General features: G+C 34.8%; 1 protein-coding gene across 7 annotated transcripts in view; it reads right to left on the bottom strand.

Moving 5' to 3' along the window:
- The window catches only part of LOC119556679 (putative uncharacterized protein DDB_G0271606), an 80,387-nt gene that overhangs the window by 8,005 nt on the left and 47,173 nt on the right, over positions 1-25,209 (bottom strand). The window contains exon 1 of one of the 7 annotated variants that reach the window (XM_037869050.1): positions 18,019-18,075. The exons of 3 other annotated variants lie outside the window; for them this stretch is intronic. In XM_037869050.1, the coding sequence (XP_037724978.1) occupies positions 18,019-18,033 (15 nt within the window). In that variant the 5' untranslated portion in view covers positions 18,034-18,075. Of the gene's footprint in view, positions 1-226; positions 644-5,961; positions 7,403-8,903; positions 9,171-18,018; positions 18,076-25,209 lie in introns of those variants that run through there. 3 more of the 7 variants (XM_037869051.1, XM_037869045.1, XM_037869049.1) reach the window with 3 other exon arrangements.

Raw genomic sequence — 25,209 nt, 5'->3', positions numbered from 1 at the left:
GTAGTGGCATGTGTGTGTGTAATGTTTTATCAAAAAGCAAAGCGTAAGGACAATGAAAAAAAAATGTTGAAAAATTCAACTAGAAATGAAAATGGCTACGGCTCCTCTTTTTAGCGATATTCTTTGCTCTTTTATTTTTTAAATGAATCAAAACTTTCATTTTATTTGGACAATAAACTTGTATTTGTTAAAAAGCACAATTTTATGGTCACAAAATGCCGTTCACCTTTTTTAAGCGCCGCATATTTTTCTGCACACACATACGTGGCTGCGTGCGCGTGTGTGTGTGTGTATGGGTGTGTGTGTTTGGTTTTTCACATTCTATTACAATATTATCACATTTGGTTTTCCGTTTTTTCTTCTTGCGTTTTCGTTTAGTTTGCACTAATTTTCACATTTGCCTTGATACTTTCCCATATATATTATTATTTACATAGAAATATATATATATCGTTTATTTGTACACATATATTATAACTGTTTATTCCGATTTTTTTGCAGTCGCTCTCATCGTGCGCGTGTGTGTTTGTAAAATGGTAACGAGCGGAGCGAAAGAAAGAAGAGAGTTAGCAAGCAAGGAGGAAGAAGAAGCACATGAGCGGCGAGAGGGAGAGCGAGCAAAAGAGCGAGTGTAACTATTCGCTCATTTTTTGCAAAAACGAAAAAAAAAAAGAACCGAAGCGAAAATCGGGCTAGAGTACACTAAAAAATTAATCCGATTGCTTCACCTCGGGCCTTCCTCTCTTTACACTTTATTTGAGGTTTTAGTTTTCTCGTTCTCGTTTTTTGTCTTTTGGGTTGATAAATAATTTTGTGCGCAACTTCCGCGCGCGCGTTCGTTTAAAAACAACAGCGAAACCAAACTACACACGCCGCCAACTACAACTACAACTACAAACACAACTGCGCTGCCAGCGTCGCGGTGTTGCAGCTTCTTCTTCTTCTTTCGCTGCTGCCTTCCATTCCACCGAACTTCCAATCCAAAACGGAAAGCAGCTGCTGCCCGCCGAGTGAACGAAAGAAAGGGGAAGGGGGAGATGGGGAGAAGAGGAGAGAGCGGAAAGAGAACAGGCTGGGAGAGAGCGAGAGACAGCCGGCGTCTTTGTCAATTCGCGAGCATCGACGCCGGCAGAGGGCGCCATTGCCACAACACCACAAACACACAGGCAGCAAAAACAACAAGGCAACAGTGCTGCCCTCAGACTTTAAAATAAGAAATAAAGCAGCTAGAATCAAGCTAAATAGCTAAACCTAGGAAAATTTTGAGTTCCAAATGGAAATTGAAACATTTTTTTTTTGTTTTTACAGCTGACCACTGCTTGTTCTTAACTATGTACATATGTATAATTGTTAGGTTTACTTTAAATTTTTGTAAATATATCAAATCAATTTTTATATGTAATTATAATAAAGTTAATGGAATTCCTTTATATGAACGGATGTACATACACACACATATGTACGTACTTTTACAATTTATTTATTTCAAAATAACAAATAAACATAATTTTGTAAAAGTTCTAGGAAAACAGCTATAAAATAGCCAAGCAATCAACTCAATAGGGAAATACAAAATATCAAAGGAATTAATTTCGAGTGGAATGGGCAAAAAAAAAGTAGTGCAATGCGTTCCAATGGGCAGTTAATTGGTTAGCAGAATAATACAAAGCACAGAATAGAAATGCTGTGTTTTGAGGGGGGTGAGGGCAAAAGGGAATCAAGTAAATATAGAACGTGCCTTGTTCGATTCGTAGAGCATAAATATTTGTGCATTTTGATACCCATAAAAAATTGAGTAAACTTCGTAGAGCAAACAGAAATTTGATTGGGACAGAGAAATTGGATACTATGCCTTGGAATACGGAAGGTACGACGACATAAGAATACATTTTGTAGAAGGGAAAGTTTACAGCTTTGAAAATCGTAAACAAGATAGATTTACAAGTACATACATACATACATACATATGTCTATAGGATCTGCAAAACAATTTGTTATAATGAAACTACATACTTATGTATGTTTATACATATGTATATTGTTCTATCGCCTATTTCTGAGTAATTTAAATGGCATGCAATATATTTCGGAATACGTTTCCTCTAGAAACCGTTTTATATTGGTACGCTTATCATGGTATTCGTTGGTATTCCACAATTATTTTAGAATCTTTAATAACAGTATTAATATTAGCAAACATTTTAAAATAACTATCAAAGATTTATATTTTGTCATTTTAGAATTTTTCCTAATTAACTGTTAACATGTGTAACCTTTTACCTTTTCCGTTTTGCCCCCTTAATATCCGTCTAGTTACCCCTCCCCCTCTTAATATTCACTGGTCTTTAGACAACAGCTGTCGCATGGTTGCCGTGTGCTCACGAATGCACAAGGAGGGAAGGAAAAGATGAAGAGGTGGCAACAGAAGCATAATGAAAAGCTGTAGCAAAAGCAAAGTGTTGCCAAACATGGCCAAAGCATGAAAATTGTAACGGCCAGCGAAACACGAAATTGGCAACACTGAGAAAGCAAGAAAAGCGGAGACGAAAGAGGGAGGGAGAGCAAACAAGACGAACGAAAGGCCAGACAATAAAATGAGCTGATGATAACGAGGGGGGAAAATGGGGATGGGCAAGAGGGGCCAAGAAGAAGGAGGAGGAGGAGGATGGGGAGCAGAAGGAGAAGCGCAAAACGCAAAGCGAAAACCGACGACTTAATTTTTGGGCCTTGCCTTTGCCTCACGTGCGCGTGAATGAGATAAATCTATGATGATTATTATGCTGCTGCAGTGCGAAAGGGAGAAGAGAGGGGCAGTGCGAAAGGGAGAAGCAGAGGTGCATGCGAAAAGAGCAGAGGAGCAAATGTGGAATGAAAATGCGGACCGAGATGGAATGGAAAGGCACAAAGAAAAAATGTTGGACTGCAAGAAAAAAAAAAAAGACAATTTAATTGAACATTCATTCAAAATGGGCAGACAAAATATGTAAAATTTGTTAATTCATTTAATTATATGCATATTTTTGGATTTATAATTGTAGCTTAAGATGTTATTTATCCCATTTCGAAAGAAAAGAAACATTAAATTTAAATATTGTTACCAATGTAAATCGATTGGCATTGTATTGTGCAAATTCAATATAAACATTTTCAACTTTTAATTTTATTGTTCGCAGCTATAATCATGCACATTTTTTTCTGTGTACAAAAATAACTAGGGGATAGAGGAATAGGGGTCTGGAAGGATGACAAAGGGAAAAGAAAGGAGGCCGAAGGGAAGGAGAGCGGAAGAGAGACGCAAGTGGGTGGTTGGGCGTTGTGTGGGTGTGGCACTAAAAACCAACGGAACTCACATGCATTACGCATATGCATTTCTTATTGAGAGAAAATCTCAGAGCGGAAAGAGAGAAAGCGATAGGAAGGGAGAGAACCAGAGAACCCGGAGACGGAGAGATGATTATGGAGACACATTCCAATAGTGCTTGAAAACTGTTGTACGCTTTTTTCTATCATTGTTCTGTATTTTACAGTGGGCACTCCATAAAACAATCTATTCTTTAGCAACAATGCTTTATCTAAAGTCTTTTTATTGCTATTATGTGTGTTATCAGTTGGAGATTGTACCCACATACCATATTTACATTTTCTTATTTGGCAGTAATTAGCTATTTGAGAATTTATCATTTTTAAAAACAGTTCTTTTAATATCTCCATTGATATATAAAACTTGCAGGCATAAAAATATGGCTGAAATATAGAGCACTCTTTAAGCAGCATTAAAACAAATAGGAGTTGTGTCCTCGAAAGGAAATTAAATTAATATACATTTCTATTTTTATACAGTGTGCACGGTAATAACCAATTAAGGAAGTTGTACTATTTTGATGTACCGAAATCAGCCTAAGATGCTTCACTGCCTAGTTGCAGTTTAAAAAAAAAAGAAGCTAACCGAACCAGTTCTTTTCCCCAACATTTTTTTTTTTTTGGCAATATCGTTGATAAGGCAGTGGTAGTGTAAATGTGTGTGTTTTTCAAACTGGTTTGCTGCTGTCCCGCAAGAGACGTTGACTTCAAGCCAAAGAAAAACAAAAGAAAAAGCAGTACAAAACAGCAGAGAAAAAAGTCTGAATAAAACACAAAAAAGCCCAGCCAAAACACATCGAACCGCAACTCGGTTCGACTGCACCGCCAGCAGCGCACAGTGGTAGGTGGTAATTTAGGCGAATATTTAAAATACATACCATAAAAAAAAATTGCTAAGCCGGTACGTGTCCGAATGGGTTGGTTGCAAGCTTAGAAGCGAACTCGATTAAATCGTCCTCATTTCTAATGAATTTTTAATTTACATTTTTTTTTCTTATTTTAATATTTTAAGTACCAGAGGAAAGAGAAAAGTGGTGTTGGCATAATATACATTATTACTACATTGAAAAATACAAGAACATAGTCAAAACAAACAACAGCCCAATATTTTATCTAAAGGCACTTTTGGCCACCTTTTCCAAAAAACACTGCCCACTGTGCAGCGCTGCCAGCGCTCCGCTTTGCCGCTTCTGCTGGCGCAGTTTAACAGTTCACGTCGATGAGTCAAGGTCGAGAGACGTCACGCAAATTTTCGTTTTCATTGCCTTTTGCCCACAGACAAAAAATACAACAACAACAGCAGCAGTGGCGAATGAGCGAGCACACACTCTCACACAGCGCACATGCTGTTTTATTTTTAGACACGAACGTCGAGCCGAAGAGGAAACGAAGCTGCACGAGAGAGAGAGCCGAAGAGAGAGCGCAACAACATCTGCTCTGCTACAAAAATGAATGAACGTTGTTGTTGGCTTCAAATTTAGGCTATTGAAAATTGTTGGCAATTTAAATATAAACATTATCTAAAAAGGGGGAAATGAATTTAGCGCTGCAATAAAAAGCACTTGATTAACCCATTTTATTGGCTTGCCGGGGGAGGGGGTGTTTGCGGAAAATGCTCGATAATGGAAGACAGTTTTAAATCGCTATTAATATAAGCATTAATGATATTAAATGAGGGGCTTATTTTTATTAAAATTTATTACTAATATTTATTTGTATTTCAATCAAAAAAAAAATATTTTGTTTGACTTACTATATTAAGCCGTAAAATTCTTGACTCAAATATTCTACAGAATTTACTTTAGTTTATTTTTCCATTAACAAATATTTTCTAGTGAATTGTATTTATTTCGCCAGAAATAATCTACAAAAGGTTTGTGCTTGGCTATCAGTTTTCTGTCCAGAAATGTTGTGTTCATTGTTCTTATCAGTAGTTGTGGTTTTTATTATAGTATTTCCCTCAAAAGACCATAAAAGTTTAATTATGAAAAATGTCCCGTTTTCTATGAATAAGTTGAGAATTTTGCCGATTTACCCAATAAGCGACTTAGTTGATTAATCTATTTACTTGTTATATTTGGCAGATATACTAAGCTTTAAAAAATTTGAACTGAAATTAATAACATTTAAAAATAACTTTGTTATTTTCGTTTATAAAATGTCTGCCTTTAATTGTTGATTCATTTTGCTTTTGTTTCAGTGTTACTCACTTTATAAACTAATTATACTTTAATTTTCGTCTATTCTCTCTTTTTACGTATCGGTGTCTCTATTTTGATTTCGCCTTATCGCCCATACTTAATTTATTAATTCCCATTGGGTGTTAGCATTAACATAGTTGTCGTTGGTTTTGTTGTTTTTTGTGGCCCAATTTTGTGAGCGACATAGTCGCTGTTAACGCTGGCGTCGCAGTTGGCGCAGGCTGGGCGCTCAGCAGAAAGCGCTGTTATTGTTATTCGCTCTGGCCCTCTCGCTCTCTCACTTAGCACGTGCACGTACAAAACCGCTTAATGTAAACAGAGAGAGAGCGAAAGAGAGAGAGGAGCTTCTGACGGGGGGGAGAGGAACAAGGAGAGAAGAAAAACAACAAAACACACTCACGCTTTTGGTTAATTTGCGGCCACTGACAGTTTTGTTGTTGCTTTTGCTGCCGTTACTCGCGCTGCGACTGCGTTTTCGAGCGGCGGCAGAGGCGCTGGCAGAGGCTAACATTATGAGGCCGCCACCGCTGTTGCTGCTATTGTTGTTGTTGTTAATGTTATTATAGTAGTTGTTGCTATTGCTGTTGTTGCTGTTGCTATTGCTGTTACTCGATGTTATTGTTGCTGTTTTTGCACCTCGCTTTTTCGTTTGCTTTTGCTGTTGTTGCGCCACTTGAAATTGCTGTATTTGGAGTATTTCTGGTATTTGCGGTATTTCTGGTATTATCGGCAAGCGTTGAATTGATTGAAACTGTTGTTTTTGTTGTTGAATTTGCTGTAATTCTGGTATTTTTTGCTGACTTTGCAAAGTTATTTGTATGGTTTGCATATGCGGTATTTCATTGATTTGCTGAAAATCAAATAATTGCCTTTGTTGATTGGGTATTGGTTGCATTTGATAACATGGTTGCTGCTGTTGTGTTTTTTGTATTATTTGTAACTGGTGTATTTCTGGTACTGGCTGAACTTGCAGCATATCATGACTATTTTGAATTTGATGATGATTTCGCGGTATGTCTTGTATGTGATGTGGTAGTAAATGCGATATTTTTTGAATGTGCTGCTGCTGTTGATTTTGGGGGTTTGAGCTTAGTTCCTCGATCCCACCGAACTGCTGTTGCTGGATGTGTATTTGCTGTATTTGCAAATGTTGCCTTTGCTGTTGTATTTCTTGTATTTCCAGTTGTTGTTGCTGCTGTTGTTGGTGCATTGCTAAAGCGAATGCAGCACAAAGAGGAGACGGCGTGCAAGACATAACATGTTCGCCCCAACGAACTAGCGCTATCTCGCTCTGGCGCGAAACAGCTGACACTTGCCGGCTAAAATCAGCTGCTCTTGCTCTCTCCCTCTCTTTGCGGCTCTCTCTCTCTCACCGTTTTTCTTTGTGTTTTTGCACTCACAAACACATAGAAATGCACATAAAAAAAAACAAGTCTCGCTTTTTTTCCTTTACACGTTTTATTTTTGTTTCTTGCGTTTCCTTTTTTCTTTTTGTTGTAGTAGGAAGTTGTGTGCGCGAATTTTTAGCGACACGACGCGACACGTCACGTTGCTCGCTCTTTAAGTTTAAGTTCGACACTGAGAGCCAGTCGGCTAAAATTGGCAAATCCAAAGCACACACACACACGAAACACACAAAAAAAAATAATAAAACTGAACGCGAGACTCGACGAACGACGTTGTATTTTTCCTTTTTTTCTGGTTTCTTGCATACACACGCCTTATGTACGTACATACATATACATGTATATATTTATGTGTTTATATGTGGGCAGTGTGTAATGTCTGCTAACCGAGTGAACTTAAATTGTGTTTAGCAACCGCCGACAAACCAAAACGACACCGACCGCGTCTGCATTCGAAATGCCGCTCTGCTCAGTGACCGCTCTCTGCTCTCAGCGGCGCTCCTCTCGTCGCTGCTCTCAGTCTCTCTCACTCTCTTTCTTGCCCCTCCTCTCGCGCTCTCGTTGCTTCGCGATGCTTCGCGTTTGTTCTTGTTGGCAAGGCCGCCGACTGCGCTGCCGACGTCGACCGAGGCGTTAGAAAGCTTGCACATTTTTTCACTGCATTGTTTTTACATCGTTGTACATTCTCCCCAACTCGAACCTTTTTTTTTTTTTTTTTTCGAAGTGTGCCTTTATAAGGTGCCAATTTTCAACAATTTTTATTTTTCCGTTTTCTTATTGCTTTCTAATAATAGTGTTTTCATTTGTATATTCATAAGTTGATTATAGTTTTACACAGTACATAATTTTTAATACATTCTGGTTTCCCCTTTTTAATAAGATAATTTTGTAGCATATGTATGGAAATACATACATATGTATGTTATTCTTGTTCAGAGGTAAAATTAGATATCCAGTTTGTTTTCTTTTATTTCCAATACATAACCTTTGTTTTAGTGTACTATTTAAAATTAGTATAGCAACACACAGAAAATCAACATTTAAATGCAAATGTTTACACCTTTAATACAATACATATTTTGTAATCAAAAGCAACCGCAACAAATGAAACCCGATGACCTCGTATTAATTTGTTCAAGTGCTGTTTAATTATAATTATGTACTTACATATGTACATATAGCCACAGACAACAAAACCAACTTAAATGGTAGTAAATTGTTTAATATTTAAGTACATACATATGTACATATGTATGTATATTGAAAAGTATTTATGAACACAACTTATTAGTGTCCCTAATTAAAATTTATTTTAAAGGGAATCTAAAATCATTAATTTTGTAGAACAATTAAAAATTTGTTTTTTAAGCAATTTCCACTGAAACTACATTTTATGAACTACATTTTATGAACTACATTTTATTTCACCAGTGTCAATGCAAAAGAGATGGCAATATTTGTGCCGTTATTTTGCCGATGGAATGCAAGCTAACGGTTACCTTGCCAATGACAGGTGATGCAGCCAGAAAGAGAGGGGTGAATGGACAAAGAGAGCGAGAGGGCGGGTGAGGTCCAAGGGCCTATCTACACGACCTACACCCATAAACTTATTAGGAACTCTAGATACTGCAGAAATCTTCACACATTTGCATATTGTTTTAAAAATTTACTATATTATTTTTTCTACCTGATAAATTAGTGACTGAAATATAAAGAATTAACTTAATTTTAATGTGTTTTTTAATAATACCACTATTATTTTGAGCACAGCTGTATGCAAATGAGGCAAAATCAATTAGGCGCAAATGAAATGAAATGAAATTCAAGACGAAAATAAAATTACGTGCCCATACACAATAAAAGTCATTGGCATATGGGAATGACGTGATATATATGTATGTATGTATGTACATTGGTATGTATGCTATATACTCACTTTTGCATATTTCGGTTTTCAGCAACAAACATGAAAATCAATTAACTCTGGGCAACGATTTTCACTGGTCTTTCGTTAACTTGGTTTTCTTTACTTTTTCCAGCGAGTTTTCTTAGTTTTCAATGGATGAGTTGAGTTTGTGTTGCACTTTTTTGCGATTCGTCGCTGATTTTTCCTCCATTTGATTTGTGAAACTTTCACCCGAAACAAGCCAATGTGCCAGAGCCAAATGATTAACTTTTTCTATACTCCTCTACCTATTTTTCTTCTTTTTTTTTTTTGCATATGGGTGAGTTAGTTAGAGAGGGTTGTGTGTGTACATACATATGCTTTCCCAGGTCCCCGAAAAATAAAAACCAAATGCCAGCTGACGTAATCGCGCAGCATAACAAATACCAAAAAAAAAAAAAAAAACAGAAAAAATAAAAGATTCGGTGTATAAAACAAAAGTTTTGTGAATTGGGCGCGCGTGTGTCGCCGTCGTCAAGTTGAGTCAATCAACAAACACACACGTACTCCTATAAAGTCGTCAGATGTCCACACGAAACTACAGTGAAAACTCTTCCGAACGAACCAACTTGTTTACAAATTTTCGATATTGGGAACATAGTAGTATACATTGAAATTAAATTGATAGCAATTTTAAGAAAACAAATTTGCAATACTTATAACATTGTTTCTGGGTTATTAAATATCATATGGTATTTTTTTAATATTTGTTTAAAGAAATAAAAATGTTTAATGTTTTTGATCAGCTTTCAATATTATTAACAAACAAGAGATTCAATATCAGAGGGCCCACTGTAGATTAATACATACATACATAATTGTAAATTGTTAAGCAGTTGTCGCACAATCAGAAAAAAAGAGCAAGGAGAGCAAAACAGAGACACTAAAAGATGTGGAAGACGGGACTAAAGAGAGAACGAGCGAATCACGAACAAACAAACAAAAAGGAAATGTTATCGAAGATGTTAAATGCCAAAATCTAAAAGTGTACATTTTTTATAACGATCTAAATCAACTAGGTCAACCATTAAAGATAAGAAAAATTTAACGACAAATTTTTAAAGTTATTATTTTTGTGGCTATTGCATTTTTTGTAAAGCTCCTAATTGGACTTTAATTCGTCATTTCCGATCAGAAATACGAAACAAATCTCGTAATCAATTAGAAGGAAAGACGTGGATGAATAACTAATTAAAACGTATAAAAGCTTTATGAGATTAAAACAGGCAAATGCTTAAAATATGCATAGGAGACAAGCTTTTGACGTTTATCGGTTTGTCTTTGTTTGTCGTTTGCCTTTTGTTGTTTCCCTTTTGATAACGAACGGCGAGTAAGAAAAAATAAAACAAAAGAGAGCCCACACAAACAGCATCGAGAACGAGAAACAACAAATGAACATACCGCGAATGCTAAAACAAAACAATGGCGAAAAAACATAGAGAGGGGAAGAGGACGAGAAGAGAAACAGAAACTGCACCACGAATAGTGGGGGAACATCAGTGATGTCTGTTAAATAAAAGTCACGTTTAAAGTTTTCAAGTAATAGCTAAAATATTCGTTAATCGATTGTTTTGTTGATTAAATTATTATATTTCTGTAAAAACCCTATAGCTGCATATGGAATGCATACATTTCATATTCTTAACCATCAATATTCGAGTTTGTTGAAACACAGCTGGGAGAATTCCAATTGTCCAATACACCTGCTAGGCTTTTTCTAGCGAGGAAAACCACCAAGCGGGCAGCACTGTTTCTCTCGCAAAGTCGCGAGAAATCGACGACGGCGTCTAATTATGCTGCACCAACAAATACAACTAAAACAAGAACAAGCCCCGGGAGAGCGCAAGGGAGAGGAAGTGGGAGAACGCACAGTGGGAAGTAGGGGAGGCAGTGGAAGAGAGAGAAAGAGAGCGACCCAGTCAGTGGAAAACAGACGACGACCCACGACAACAAAAAATGCAGCGAGTGACGACGACGAACGAGTTGCTCTTCTCCTCTCGCCACCTCTTTTTCTCACCCCCTTTCTCTTCAACACACTTTGAAAACAGTTCAATTTACTATTTGAGCAAACGCGAAATGCAAAAACAATCAGCACACACACACACATATGTATATGTACACACACAAACACTCGGATATAAAGAAGTTAAACAAAAAAAAATAATCAACGAATACAGAGAGGAAGAGTGTCGGAATAAAATAAATAAAAGCAACTGACGTTTTTTCGCCGTTTCTTTTTCTTTTCGCTTCTTTCGTTTTCCTTTTTGATTTGCGCTTCGTTTTGGCTGCGCGTGTTTTTCGTTTCAGTTATTATTGAGACTAAAAATGCGGCGTGAGATTTGATTGTGAGTAAGCGCAACGCAAAGCGCAAATCGTCAAAACTGCGGCGCCGGCAGAGGCAGCGACTGCGGCAGTGACGCGGGCAGAGCGTGGCTAACGACAAAAAAAATCGTAGTAATAATAATAAAAGGCGACGACATAGAAAATTCACAAAAGTAAAAGCCCACGAATGACGAACCAAAAGAAGGACAAAAAGTTGAATACCCTAGGAAAAGCATAAAATCTCACAGCAACAGAATATTACACGGTTCAATTAATTTTCGTTATAATTTTTTTAAAATTTTAATTTATGATCTTTAAAAACAAATATCAAAATATAAATGTTGAATAAACCAATCCCAAAGTTAAGAACAACTATCTAATAAATCTTCACAAATGAGTCAATTGTTAGGCTTAGGAATACATAAAGGCAAAATAAAAATAAATTTAGGGATTCTAATAATAAACCAGTTTATAATATAGTATTCTATGGATGTAATATGTTTTTAGGTTTCTTTAGTGGGTTATAGCTAGGACTCTAGCTCTAGAACTTCAATACATTCTATGATATCAGATCTATCCAAAACGATTATAAAAACCACTTGATAAAGTCAAAACAGTACGTCCTTCGATACTCCTCTTTTAAAAGTAGAATACCCTATAAGGTGCAAAAAGGAATATGTATGTAGATGGGGACAGCAGATAGGGGGGATGATTCGGTTCGTCAAAAGGAGGTTCCCGAAAAATTAAAGCTTAGCAACCGATATAACTTCCAGTGGGCGTTCGGGTCAGACGACAGACGAGGGGCGTGGCACATAGACATTGGCAGAACTTTTACGGAGCGAGAAAAACAAGGGTTTTAAACTCACACATTCTTTTTTTTATTTTTGGGGTTCTTTCTGCCTCCTGTGCCAACAGCAAATATTTCATATGAGGTAATCGACTTTGTCGACGTGAAACGTTTTTCTGTTTATCAAAAAATTTATAAAAATACCCGGCAAAACAAAACAAAACCGAAAATTGCCAAAAAGCCAGACAAAGAAGCAACAACAGAAACATTACCGCATCTGTTGAAATGAATAATATTCCCTAGTTCTTATTTTTTTTTTTTTGTATACAAAAATACGAACATCATACATTTATAGGTGAGAAATCTTGACAAAAATTTCACTTCTCAGACGAATGGAATTTTTGAGGACTATTAAACAGAATATTATTAAAACATACTGCAGGCGTTTAGTTTATTTTTAGAACAGTTCAAGGGGGCAGGAAGAAAGAAGAGGGGTACAACGAAATAAATAGGAAGCAAAGAGGAAGAGATGGGGTATAATAATAAAATATAGTAATATAGTACTGGATGTGACTGGATGGTATATGATGTGGCATATACGGACCGAATCGGAACGGGTCTATGAGTTAACTTCATTATTCTTATCAACGGAAAAAGTCGGGGATACTTATGAACATATGAACATACATACATATGTGTGTATGGAGTCATATGTGAAAGCAAGTACATTATGTACGCAAAGAGAAAGATAACGATTGCAGAGGAAGCAGCGGTAGAAAATAGGGGGTATACGAATACGACAGAGATTGTGTGTGGGCTTCTGGTATACAAATTCACGAAACCAACCACATTTCCCATTTACTTTGTGTAAAATCAACGTAATATCAGTTAAATATAATATTATTATTAGAAAAACTATTGTACTTCTTTATAATATCAGTTACCTGTATATAATATTATACAATTCTAATCCTTCCTATAGTTATAGATCTATTACAATGTTGTAAACTAGAAACTTAAGTACTTTTGTAATGCTATTCTATAGAAGTTCACATAACCGATTTCGTTTATTTTTCCACAGCAATTGAGTTTCTTTAAACACGTATTTTTGCATTCACCCTGGTAATCTGGCAATCGGTTTCATATAAATAACACAGAAATCGTCAGAACTGAACACCTTAAACGATTTGTCATTGAAACCGTGTGTACAAATGAAGTACAAATTGCGATTCTGAGGATGAGTGTAGTGTTGAGGTATACTGAGGTACTATATTGTTTATGGGGAGTGTATGGATGACTCAAGCTCAGTGTACCCCGATTTGTCCTATTCTTTGGCCCCCCATCTTTATCTGGAGTTGCGCTTCAATCGCATTTCGCTGTCATCGGTGTGACAGAAGGCCAGAAAAATCGAGAAAAGGCACGAGACAGGATAGCCTTCGATTGCCTTTTGGCTGTGGGTTAAACGAAACCCGTTTCCCTGTAAATAGCTTTATATACATCGATATGTATATCATATTATGTACAACTATACGTATACGCATTATTTATTAATCAGTTCTGCTTCGCTTTGCGCTTTTTTTTTTGTTTGTATTTTTCTTTTCGAATGCCTATTGAGTTATTGATTTTGATTCCCAGTTTTTTTTCCTGTGCCCCTCAGGTTACCCCTGTCCTCTTAAATTGCAGTCTATTTTTTTATGTAACCATATGTATACACAGTATATGGGAAAATCTATAGAGGTGTGTGCTTTTTTTTTATATTGCCTTTGCTTTAGAACATTGCCCTCTATACTTTGCTGTTTGCCCGCTGAGCTTTTGTGATTTTTGTTCTACTCTTTTTATTGCCATTGAAACAATTTGTACTTTAAATTGTTTAGATAAGATTTAATTAGAGCAAACAATGCAGCAAAAGCTAACAGAAACCAAACAGAGAAGGCGAAACCGAAAGTACAGAGAGAAATAAATGGGAAAATCAATGGTGATAGAGTAAGTTTAATATTTAATGTATGAACAATATTTATGAATACTTGTTAAATAATAAAAAAAAAAATTCCCAATATAAGTATAAGCTTAGGGCTTTGACTGAAAGTGTTGTAAATTATTTATTTCATTTGAAAATTTCATTCAACATTTTTTCTAAAATAAAAATAGCTACAATTGTTTAAGTGAGATAAAGTGAAAGTATATCTCGGAATATTTTGAATATAAATAAAAAAAAACCTTTTATAAATACAAGCTTAAGAGATTTAGTTTTTCTATCTTTGGCCTTTGCCTAAAAGTGTTGTAAATTTTTCATTTCATTTGAATGACAATATTTGCAATTATTTTTATGTCAATTTCCCCGGGCACTTGGCATTTAAATGCGAATTGCGATTCTGAAGCTTTTCTGGTTTCAGTTTTCAGTTGAAATTTCAATCAAAGAGCAACTCGTGAATATTTATCAGCCAGGCTAATTGTGACATACTTAGGCGTAAATAAGAGTATGCATGTACAACTATATATTGTATATTGGGGTCTGTCTATATATCGGGGGGCTCTATATATATAGTATATAAGTCGGCTATAGCTATAGTAACAATAACAATGAACACAAGTCGAGAGGCAATGGCGCACTTTAATAATAAAAATCATTCATACGTAATTTCATTGGAATTTCACGCTGCTCTTTCTCTTCTTTATTGCCCTCTGCCTTTAGCCTCTTCTTTCGCTGTCCGCTTTGGGCCCAACTTCTGTTTTTCAATTCTGATTGTGCACCCAGATTCGTTGGCCATTTTTTTTCCCTTGATTTTTGTATTTTATCCACCAAGCGCAAGCTTGAAAAGCTCTTTTTTTCTTCTTTTTGGAAGATGAGTAATGGAAATACCAGAAATGAACACTAAATTTAAACGAAATACAAAGATTATTTCAATTCTTTAATCGGAAAGAAATATAATATGATTTGGTTATGAGGATTTTACAGTTCCATGTAATACTTAGATATTTATCTATCAATTTATTAGCACAAAATCAAAGTGAAATACAAATAGGATTATTAAAATTGCTTTATAGAAAGGAATATAAAATAAATTGTTTGTAATTTAAACTTATGTTTGCTGGGATGTAAGAACAATAAATGATTTCAATGTCTTTTTATTGTTATTATTATTATTTATTTTATTTTTATTTATTAAATTAGATTTTTAGATCTTAGATTTTTTATCTATCAATTTATTATCACAAAATCAAATTGAAATACATCTGGGATTATTACAATTCCTTTATAAAAAGGAATATAAAATAAATAATTTGTAATTTTAACTTTTGTTTGCTGGGATGTAAGAACAATAAATGATTTCAATGTATTTTTATTAATATTATTATTATTTTATTTATCAAATTTACTATTTTTCAGTTACCAAAGTCAACAAAAAATATGTAATCAAAAAAATATTATATATAAAATGTGTTTTTGGGATCCTGAAGGTTTTTTGATGTTTTTTTTTGTGATTGTGCTCAAAATCCCTGGCCAACGGGGCGTATGCGTGATGCTTGCGTTCGTGGTTTCTGTAGTTTGATTGGTTTAAGCCATCATCATTGGCCGTGGCTGCTGTCTCAGCTGGTGCACCACCACCACCACCACCTTAACCCACTCACCACCACAGCCTCCGAAAACCCCCTTAACCCCCTTAACAACCTTTCGGTCCAGAGATTTTCCTCCTCTCGCCAAAATTCGCAGCTCACTTTTGGGTTAACGATTAGTGAAAAGGCAGGGGTGGGGCTTATAAAAGGGGGGGTTTTGCTAAATGGTGGGTGGGGAGGGGGGGTGGGTGGTTTGTAGTGGGTGGTCGATTTGGATTCCTTTTTGCTACCAACCAGCAGACTGCCACTGGAATTGTTTTTCGTCTCGCTTGCACTTGCGGCCAAACATCAAGAGCAGCAACATCTGAGTGCAGAACTAACTAAACAACAACAAAAGTGAAGGCAAAGCAGCGGCAGAGCTGCAGCAGAGAATGGGCAGAGGGGTAACGACACTGGGAGAAATTTGTGTGTTGCATTTAAAATATATATTGATTTAAAATGTTAAAAACAATTTTTTTTCCCATTAAAATCAATATTTTGGATTATTAAAATGAAAAATGTTTGAAAATTAATAGTACCCAAAATAGTTTTAAAATTAATAAATAGCTTACGTCTAAAAAGCTATCCAAATTCACAGACTTATATGGAAATTGAATTTAAGAAACAAAACTATCTCTAAGTCGATTATGAAGATTTTGCAATTCCAAGTAATACTTAAATTTTCCTTAGAATAATGTTTAATAGATTTTTTTTGGATGATATAAAAGTAGCTTTCCCCTGGCAATAAGCAACTAAAAAATTGTGCTAGTTGATTTTTCCAAGTGTATCAGTTGGAGAAAGCAATGCAATCATCAGCAGAGGCTGAATAACTAGCGGAGAAAGAGCCAAAAAGGGGAGAGGGCGAGGGAGGGGGGAGGGGGTGCAGTGGGTTTCTACCCCGTGGGAGGCCAAAGAGGTGGAAATGTGGGTGGGGCGAAAAAGGGGGAGGCAGAAATAGCCTGCCAAATACACAGAGGCCAAAACCGAAGCCAAAGCAAATATTTCAAACTCGCCTGGAAATATGGAAAGTTTGTGTGCGTGTGAGTTGCGTGCGTATATGTATATGTATTTCTCTGTGTGTGTGTTTGTGTGTGTGAGCTTTGAGAGCATCTGTATGTGAGTGGGTGTGGGTGTGTGGTGTTCGTGTGCTTTGGGGCCAAATGCATTCGGCGTTTCTGCACCTGCTGCACTCTAAATTCCACCTAGCTCCTTCCCAAAAAATGTTGACACCCTTTTTTTGTACACTCGGAGAAAATCTTACTAATGCCACAAAGCTTTAATAATAAAGTGGGAAATTAAATGAACATTTTTTTTTTATTTTTCAAACGCCAAATTCTTTTAAACTCAAATCAATAAAAAAATACTAGAAAAAATTGCTTATACTAATTCTCTTCTTCTAGTTTGTAATCACATAAGTCCTTATTATGGAACGAATATTTGGTAAGCCTTTAAAAACTGTAGCTTAAATGGTGTGGTCCATGTGCTGCTTTAAATTAAGTTAACGAGAGTTTTATGTATAGAAGATTATAGATTATATTTCAGATCATATGTTGGTCCTTCAAAATTTCAAGTTTTAGAACTAGCTTTTGAAGTAACTTTTTTTTTTGTAAGTGTGAGGTTTTTATCTTGGTAATATACATCACTTTTTTTATTTATTTTTAATTAAGTTGATATTTTCTAGATTTATTTCTTTATTTTTAACTAATTTCTTTAACTAACTTCTCTGTGCACTTGCTTTTCCCCTCGGCTACTTTTTTTTGGCTGTGTATCAATTTCAAAATGGCGTAGTGAATGTTGCCACGGTGGGCGAAAAAAGGGGGTGGGGAAAGTTGGGAGACGGGGAAGGGGGGTAGTGGAAAGTAAAACCCCCTTTCCCACCACCACCCACTCAACCCAACATACATGAATGTGTGCGTGTCTCGCGCTATTTGGCGGAAGTCACAAACTTATTGGTTAGCAACGGACCAAAAAGAGGGGCGACCAGGGACGTAGTTGGGGGGGGGGGGGGGGCGGAGGTAGGGGGGGGGTTTTGTGGAAAAGCCCGGACAAAATGGCGGACATGGCCTAGAGACGTGTAAACGAAAGCAACAACAACAAGCCACTACAACAATAATGCCGAGAAAATTCCGCCAACGATTGACATTTTCCAGTTTGCAAGTATTCCACGAATGTTGCAACGCTTTTCCGACAGCCAACGAAAATTCAACTGCATTCCATTTACCCCAAGGCCCAAATAACTAATTATATGGATGTAAAGGATAATCGTATAATTGGCAAAACTATCATTGTTCCATTGTTATTCCATCAAATCAAATTAATGAATATCAATTTCCTATCGAAACGTACCCTATCTTATTTCTGATTTTGTAAATGTGGCCCCTTTTCATTTCGTACAATACTCACGTAGGACAGATACATCGCTTTGCTATATCCATAAAAAGTATTTCAAGACACAAATAATAACAAATTTTTTTGGTTTATCCTTACCTGAAAATAAAGAGAAATTCAATATAATTAGTTGGGAACCCTATTCATGATTAATAAACTAAGTATTATATTATGGAAGTCTTTAAAGTGTTACTAAAAGTTATCTAATAATACATTTTACTAGTTTTCCCAGGCAAAACCGTTATTAAATTAATAGAGCTGTAGGTTTTCCCTCCTTAGGGTAGAAAAACACCCACTCACACACACACAAACTTCACTGAAAGCCTTTGTTAAAGTTCTGGGAAAATGTTGCGCAGCAAAATATGCTACAAAACACACACATTCATTTCGTCTATTTTCCTGAATACAAGCACCCAACCCCACCCCCCCAAGCGGAAAAACTAACTCAACATGACTCTGATTTCAACACATGGAAAACCACCAACCGACCCAACCAGAAACCACCCCATTCCTAATTTTTTTCCATTCGACACTTGTAATTCACCACAGGCCAAAAAATAAGGGGCGGGGTTGGCGTGTTAAATTATTTAAAGTTTTCCCAACAAGATGATGATGGAGCCACACACAGACAGCGGAAAAGCGGGGAAAAGCGGAGTAAATCGGGGAAAGGCGAAGAGCGTAAAACAAAAGGTACCAGGAAATATGAAAAGAAATATAAAATAAGTGGGTGGAACACAAAATAGAAGGAAAACTGGAGGAAAAAAAATGAAAAAAAAATAAAGGACGAAGGACGACACACGCAGGCGTGGGCTAGGGATTTTCCGGGGGACTTTTCACTGCCTTTTTGGACATCGCATCCTTCGTGTCGTCGTTTGTCGGTTTTATGGTCTCGTCTCATCTGCTTTTCCTGCCCATTTTCTCCGCCCCATTGCCACCCTAACACCCAACCACCCACAATCCTCATTTTTCCTCGCTTCGCCATGCTTTTCGGTGGTTGGTTAACAATTTTTCTTTGACTGAATATTATATCATCTTACTTTTTGTTGGCCAAACAAGTATAAATAAATATAAGATTTATAGAAAATATACAAAGTTAAATATTATTTAAAAAGGGAAATAATAAGTAATACAAATTATTAATTTAAAGATAAAAGTCCAACAAAAATGATTAAAATAGAGGTAAATTCCACAGCATTTAACTATAGTTTCTTACTATGTAAAAATGTAAAACTTGTATACTTTTGGCCTCGAATTAGTAAAAAGATTTTATGGCAAGTCACGCGATTAAAGTTGATGGCAATCGGTAGAAAATACAAAAAAAGGAACAAGTATTAAGTCTACAAGGACTAGGAAATGTTGTTTACTTTTAAATAAGAATTCATTAACATTAATTATTTAGCAAGAAATTAATCTACAACCCTTAAGTCTGGTTTTATGTTTTTTCTCCTAACATCCTATGTCAATTATCACCACACGATTTTTGGCCCACGCGGCGTATGCATTACTTATTAAGTATACGCCTAGTTAGCCCCGCAGAAAATGTATTCATTAGAAGGCTAAATAATAGAAGGAATATTCCGTGAACTCTAAGCAATGCTTTAAATTATTAAAGGGTCAAAATAAACTATAAAAACAACACAAAAATGCCATTTAGTACACTGAAAAAAGAATAGAAAAAGGAAAAGAAGTATCTGCATATTGAATTTAAAGTTTCGTATAACATATTTGAATTAAATTCAATTTGATTTAATATTAGACATGATGTTATTTATTATAACTTTAAATACATATTTTATGCAGATATTTATTTAAGTTTTCCCATAGTTTTTTCGGTGTAGAGAATAAAGGTATTACGCATTATTTAATATATAGGAAAATGGCACTTGTCTTTTCTTAATTATCCAATGGGTAACCTTGTTTAATATTTAATGAAGACACTTGTATCTTGAAAAATCGAATGGAAAATGTCAAAAGGACAGTCGTCACTTCAATTTCGCAATACATTAAAAATGTAGCAAAATAAAAATCGATAAGTTCTAGGGCAAACTAATGACCCTTAAATATTTCAAGATTATTATTTTATTCATAAATAAATAAATAAATTTCTAAAACAAAATGAAATCTAAGAAATATTTTAAAGCGAGGCCCAACCCAAAGTGTAGTTCCAATTCAAAGGTTAAAATACTTAACTTATCTACAATTTGTTTGCCCAGCAATTATTTCACTTTCGAACTCGGCTCGAGTGCTAAATGAATTTTGAACTTCAAGCCAAGAGTGGAATTTGGAAGTCGATTTGGGAATTACACTTTGACTTTATGCATTATTTATCTACCCATACCTTTGGGCAATAAAATAAAACAAGGCAAACCGAATAAATCGATGTGGAGCCATGTTCACGATATATATATATAGATATATTTTTCTATATATAGCAACCATATAGAACAGTTGTTGCTAGGGCCTAAAAGTTGTTGCTCTGTAAAATGGGCAAATGCCAATAAAAAAAATATCAAACAAGCAGGGACAGGTATACGCGGAGCAAAAGAGACAGACAGTGCTAAAAAAAAATGGGGGAAAAAAAACTTGAGTAGTTTCGCAACTTTGTCATCGCAACTCACTTCAAATGGAATGGAATTTTCAAAACTAAGTAAGCAAGTTACAAAAAGAGTGGAAAATATATGTAGGCATGTTTTAAGTAGTTTGAGTTTTTTGTCTCCTTTATGCAGTTCATGAAGAGTTGTTCTTAGGGACTTAATCCTTATAAAATATAAAGGTTTTAATGTAATTATTTTAATTATTATAAATAATAATAATGTATAAGTATTATAATTAAGATTTCTTTTACCTACATTAATTACGATTTTTGAAATGCATTCTTTCTTTCCGTAAGTTTTTTCTAAGTCTTTACCTTCGTAAAACGTTACCTGCATTGTGTACTATTTTAAAAGTGAATTTTCTTTTATTTAAAAATCTTCTAAAACTTTTCAAGTTTCATTAGGAAAATCCTATCAAAAACAATGCACAATTAGTGAAAACAAAGCACCTGACAAACAATTACAAAGAAATCGATGAAAACAATTTACATTGGGTTTTACCTGAAGTTTTTGTTCGTTTGGTGTAAAATGCAATTTGTACTTTGTTTTAAATTGTTGTTGTATTTGTATTTCTTTTTTTTTTTTGAGGGTGCGAGAGTTCGATTCGATTTGTTTCGATTTTCGGGTTTTCGGTTGTTTTTTTTCTGTTTTGTTGTTGGTCATCGATTGCAATGGCAGCAACAACGATCTCTTTAGAGAGGCAATTGCAATGTACACAAGTGTGTCTGAATGTAAATTGCTTTGTTTATGGGCCAAGCGAACAAAGCAAAAGCGAACAAATCGGCAACACAGAAATGTATATATAGTAGTATGTTCAAAGTATATACACTTTGTACATAGATGCCTCCGATTACATAAATACAAAATTCAATTGAAAGTCGTTCAAGTGCAAAATAGGCAAAAAGAAACAAAAACCAAAAGGAAAAAATAAAGTAATAATAAAGAAAGATTTGAATTGAAGGCGAAAGGGGAATGCTCTAAGTTTTCATTAACACCAAAATATTAAAAAAAAAACATTTTTTAAATTAACTATAGTATTAAGGAAACATTTTTTACTTATTATTAAATTACTTAGAATTTTTTGCACCAAGAAATTGTAAACTAAACATCTAAATCCCCTTAAAACAACAATTTATTAACTCTATTATATGTTGAAAACATTTTTTTAAATTGAAATACATTTTTAGAAAAATATTCGTTAGACTTATTTTTAATTTACTGAAAAATTTCAGCGCCTTATATAGTGTACACTAACTAAATACCACTTTTAAACACAGTCAGCCTTCTTCTAAGAATTCAATTTGATCGAAGTCTTTGTTAATGTGGTGTAAAAAAAGATGCAGAGATCAGCGATATATAGTCACAATGCCTATATGCCTGTAAATAGTCATGATTTCTCTATTTTCTCACTTTTGATGGCGTGCAAACTGCAAGCTGCAGCGAAATGTAAACAGAAAATGCGAATTGCAAACGGCAACAGAGCAGCAAAGAATAAAGATGAAAATCTGTAGTTGAAAAGGTATTTGATGGGTTTTAAGAGGAAATCTAGGCTAATTGTTTAAGTATTAGAAATTTTAGCGGAGAAAAATCAATTTCAATATTTGACTCTCATTAAAAGAACACTCGTGGGCAGAATTTCCAAAAAAAAAATTCTAAATATACACTACAACAAAACCCTTATCAGTATGGATTAAAAATGAATTAGATTTTCCCTTGCCACCATTGCAGTTCGAGTGCTTTTTCTTTCTCTCTGCACATGTGTTTTTAGATCTTTTTCTTTTTTTTATGGAAACTTCGATTCATTGAACTGCACTTACATGGGTATATAAATATATAGATGTATATATAGAGGGGGGCGTTCGGTAGTGGAAAACCAGTTTTCCGTCTCAGTTTTCCCCGTCTCTCGGCTTCAGTTGAGTTCCAATTGCAATCGCAATTCCACAATTGTCAACTGCCTTTCTCGACGATTTCTTTGGATTTGAATGCAACCGATATAGACACACAGATGCATACATACAAATATAAGTGTATATACAAAAAGAGATAAACACATCTGAAAGATACACAGACAATGGGAACCAGATTTGCACTGCTTCAAAAATATTTTCCCCCCGGCCTTAAATGATTTCAATAGTTTAGTTGCCTTGCCTATTTTCATTTCTTTTTATTTCACTATCTTTGAGACGTTCAATTACAAAAATAAGCATTAATTGACGTGAAACAATTACAAAAATCAACAAATTAAAATGAATAAACCTATAAGTATGTACACAAAGACAAAGTGATAAGAAAAAAAAAAAAACAAACAAATGGACTGAGAAAGGAACGGAAAATGGGAGGTGGTACTGATAGTGATCATGGCGAAAGCAGATTGTATAGCAATGAATGAATATGAATTCCAACGCCACGTTTCAAATCGTTTGATTAACAGTTGTATTGTTGTACCCAAGTGGAATGGATTGTGGAATGAGTCTAGTAATGATTTCATTTTATTTTGAAAATATAGAAATATTATTGAAATGTTGGTTGGTACAATCACCACTAAAATATTTATCTCAAAAATGTTATATTGAAATGTTTCTTTAATTATATATTTTCTTATAATTTAATTTTAGTTTTTTTAAATTTTGTTTTTTTAATGTAAGCAATGCAAAATATTCTGCCTCATGAAATTATTTTTAATAGATTGACAATGATTTTGACCCACTTTTTTTTACTTTTCTAAATCTCAGTTACTTTTATTCCCACTCTACTATTGTAAACTTTTATACCCATTGCTGTAAAGTCTTATACTCACATTTAGTTCGTTTTAAAAACCTTTCATTTTGATTTTCCATAACTATTGGGAACTTATACTCACTCTAAAATCCGAAACTCTTATACGCTTCAGTGTTCCCATTCTCGCTCTCTCGGAAGTCGAATTGGAAATTGTGACTAGTGGGGAATTGTTCGCTGGCCGCCTTCTCAATGATAATCCAATTAAATAACAACAGTTATAGATTTACGAGGGTGTGTGTGTGTGTGTGTGTTGGGGGGTACATAGGCGCTATCTCCCTCGCAACCGCACACCGTCAGATACATTCGATTTATCTGTAAATGTATCTGTATCTTTGGGGCAGGGAATCTGTATCTGTAGCTGTAGCTGTATCTATTTGCAGTCCAAGTGCATTTATAAATCAAATAATCTCTGTGCTGACGTCCGCTTCTGCTTCCAACTTCTATTTCATCCCCCTTCCCCCGACCCCCCCGCATTTTATAACCCTCCCCCACAATGACGTCAATCTGATGCGTTGGCTTTTCATTTGTGGGTCTTATAAACCCCAACACAAGAAGTAGCAACCAGAAAAACAAACAAGTATTCATAATGGATACATAGTAAGTTGACAAATCAATAAAGATTGCAAAAAATTACCATTTCAAGATAAATCGAATGGACAAAAAGCATCTTTTGACCTATTAAAGCACTATAAGAGTATTGCCCTTTTACAAAAAAAAGGTTTTATTAATAATACATATTTCATAAACGGCTAAATTGCATTATAATTTAGGGTTCTCGCCTTGGAAACATATTTTGTGTTTATTAGTAAAATCCTCTTACTAATTAGCGCTAGCTTTAAGTCATTTTTGTTTTGCATTTCTTAATCAATTACTTACTCATATAATTAAACAAATATTTTCAGTCAAAAGCACACGAAACTTACCTAAAAAGAAAAGAAAATTGAGAAAAATTAGTTACTAATAAATGTAATTGAGTTTGCTAAATACTTAAGTTATTATGTATATTTGCAATCATTTTTGTAATAGTTTTTTATTTAATTGTATTATTTATTAAAACCAGAAGACGCCAGAAAAAGATATATGGCCACACTCTACAACAAAACGGGCACATTGAAGCTTTTCCTTGGCATTGCCCGCTTTTATAAATATATATAAATATAAATAATACATTAATTTTAAAAACCATAAATTATTTGAAGTTCCCTTGTAAGATATTTAAATTTTTTTGCGCCTTTCTATATTATTATAATACCCATTATTTTATCAGGAAAAAAACCATTGTACAATTTTTATTGAATAAATGTTTTGGTAATTGATTTATTTGTCGGGTGTACTGGTAGCCTCTTTGCATTGAAAGCTCTTTTAATTTCATTATTACTGTGCTGAACAGTTTGTAAGCAGCAGATGGTCTTCATTTCTCACTGTATCTGTATCTGTATCTTACACACATATATTTGTGAGTGAGCTTGCAATCGCGAAAGGTGCTTTGGCGAAAACAACGAAGAAAGGGGAAAGGAGCAACAACAAATCAGGCCCAGTAAAAAATATTATATTAAAATGTACTGCTACTTTAAATTATTGTTTAAAATATGCTTAAACGTTTAAGACATAAATAATAATAAAATTTAAACAATCAACTATCATTTTTCACATAAAACAATCCTTATATTTTAAGGAGTGCACAAAATGCGTATTTTAGAATACTTTTATTCTGCTCCATAAGCTTTATTTTACAAATCTTTCTAGACGAAAAAAATCCAAGCAAATATCCCAAAAGGTCGAGTTTCAGTCGCCACTTTGTTTGATCTGCAGTAATTAAATATGTATGGTCAGA

The sequence above is a fragment of the Drosophila subpulchrella genome, chromosome X (genome assembly GCF_014743375.2).
Source record: "Drosophila subpulchrella strain 33 F10 #4 breed RU33 chromosome X, RU_Dsub_v1.1 Primary Assembly, whole genome shotgun sequence".
Lineage (NCBI taxonomy): Eukaryota > Metazoa > Arthropoda > Insecta > Diptera > Drosophilidae > Drosophila > Drosophila subpulchrella.
Note: the sequence above shows the minus strand (reverse complement) of the source record. Positions and strands in the feature narration are given on the sequence as shown.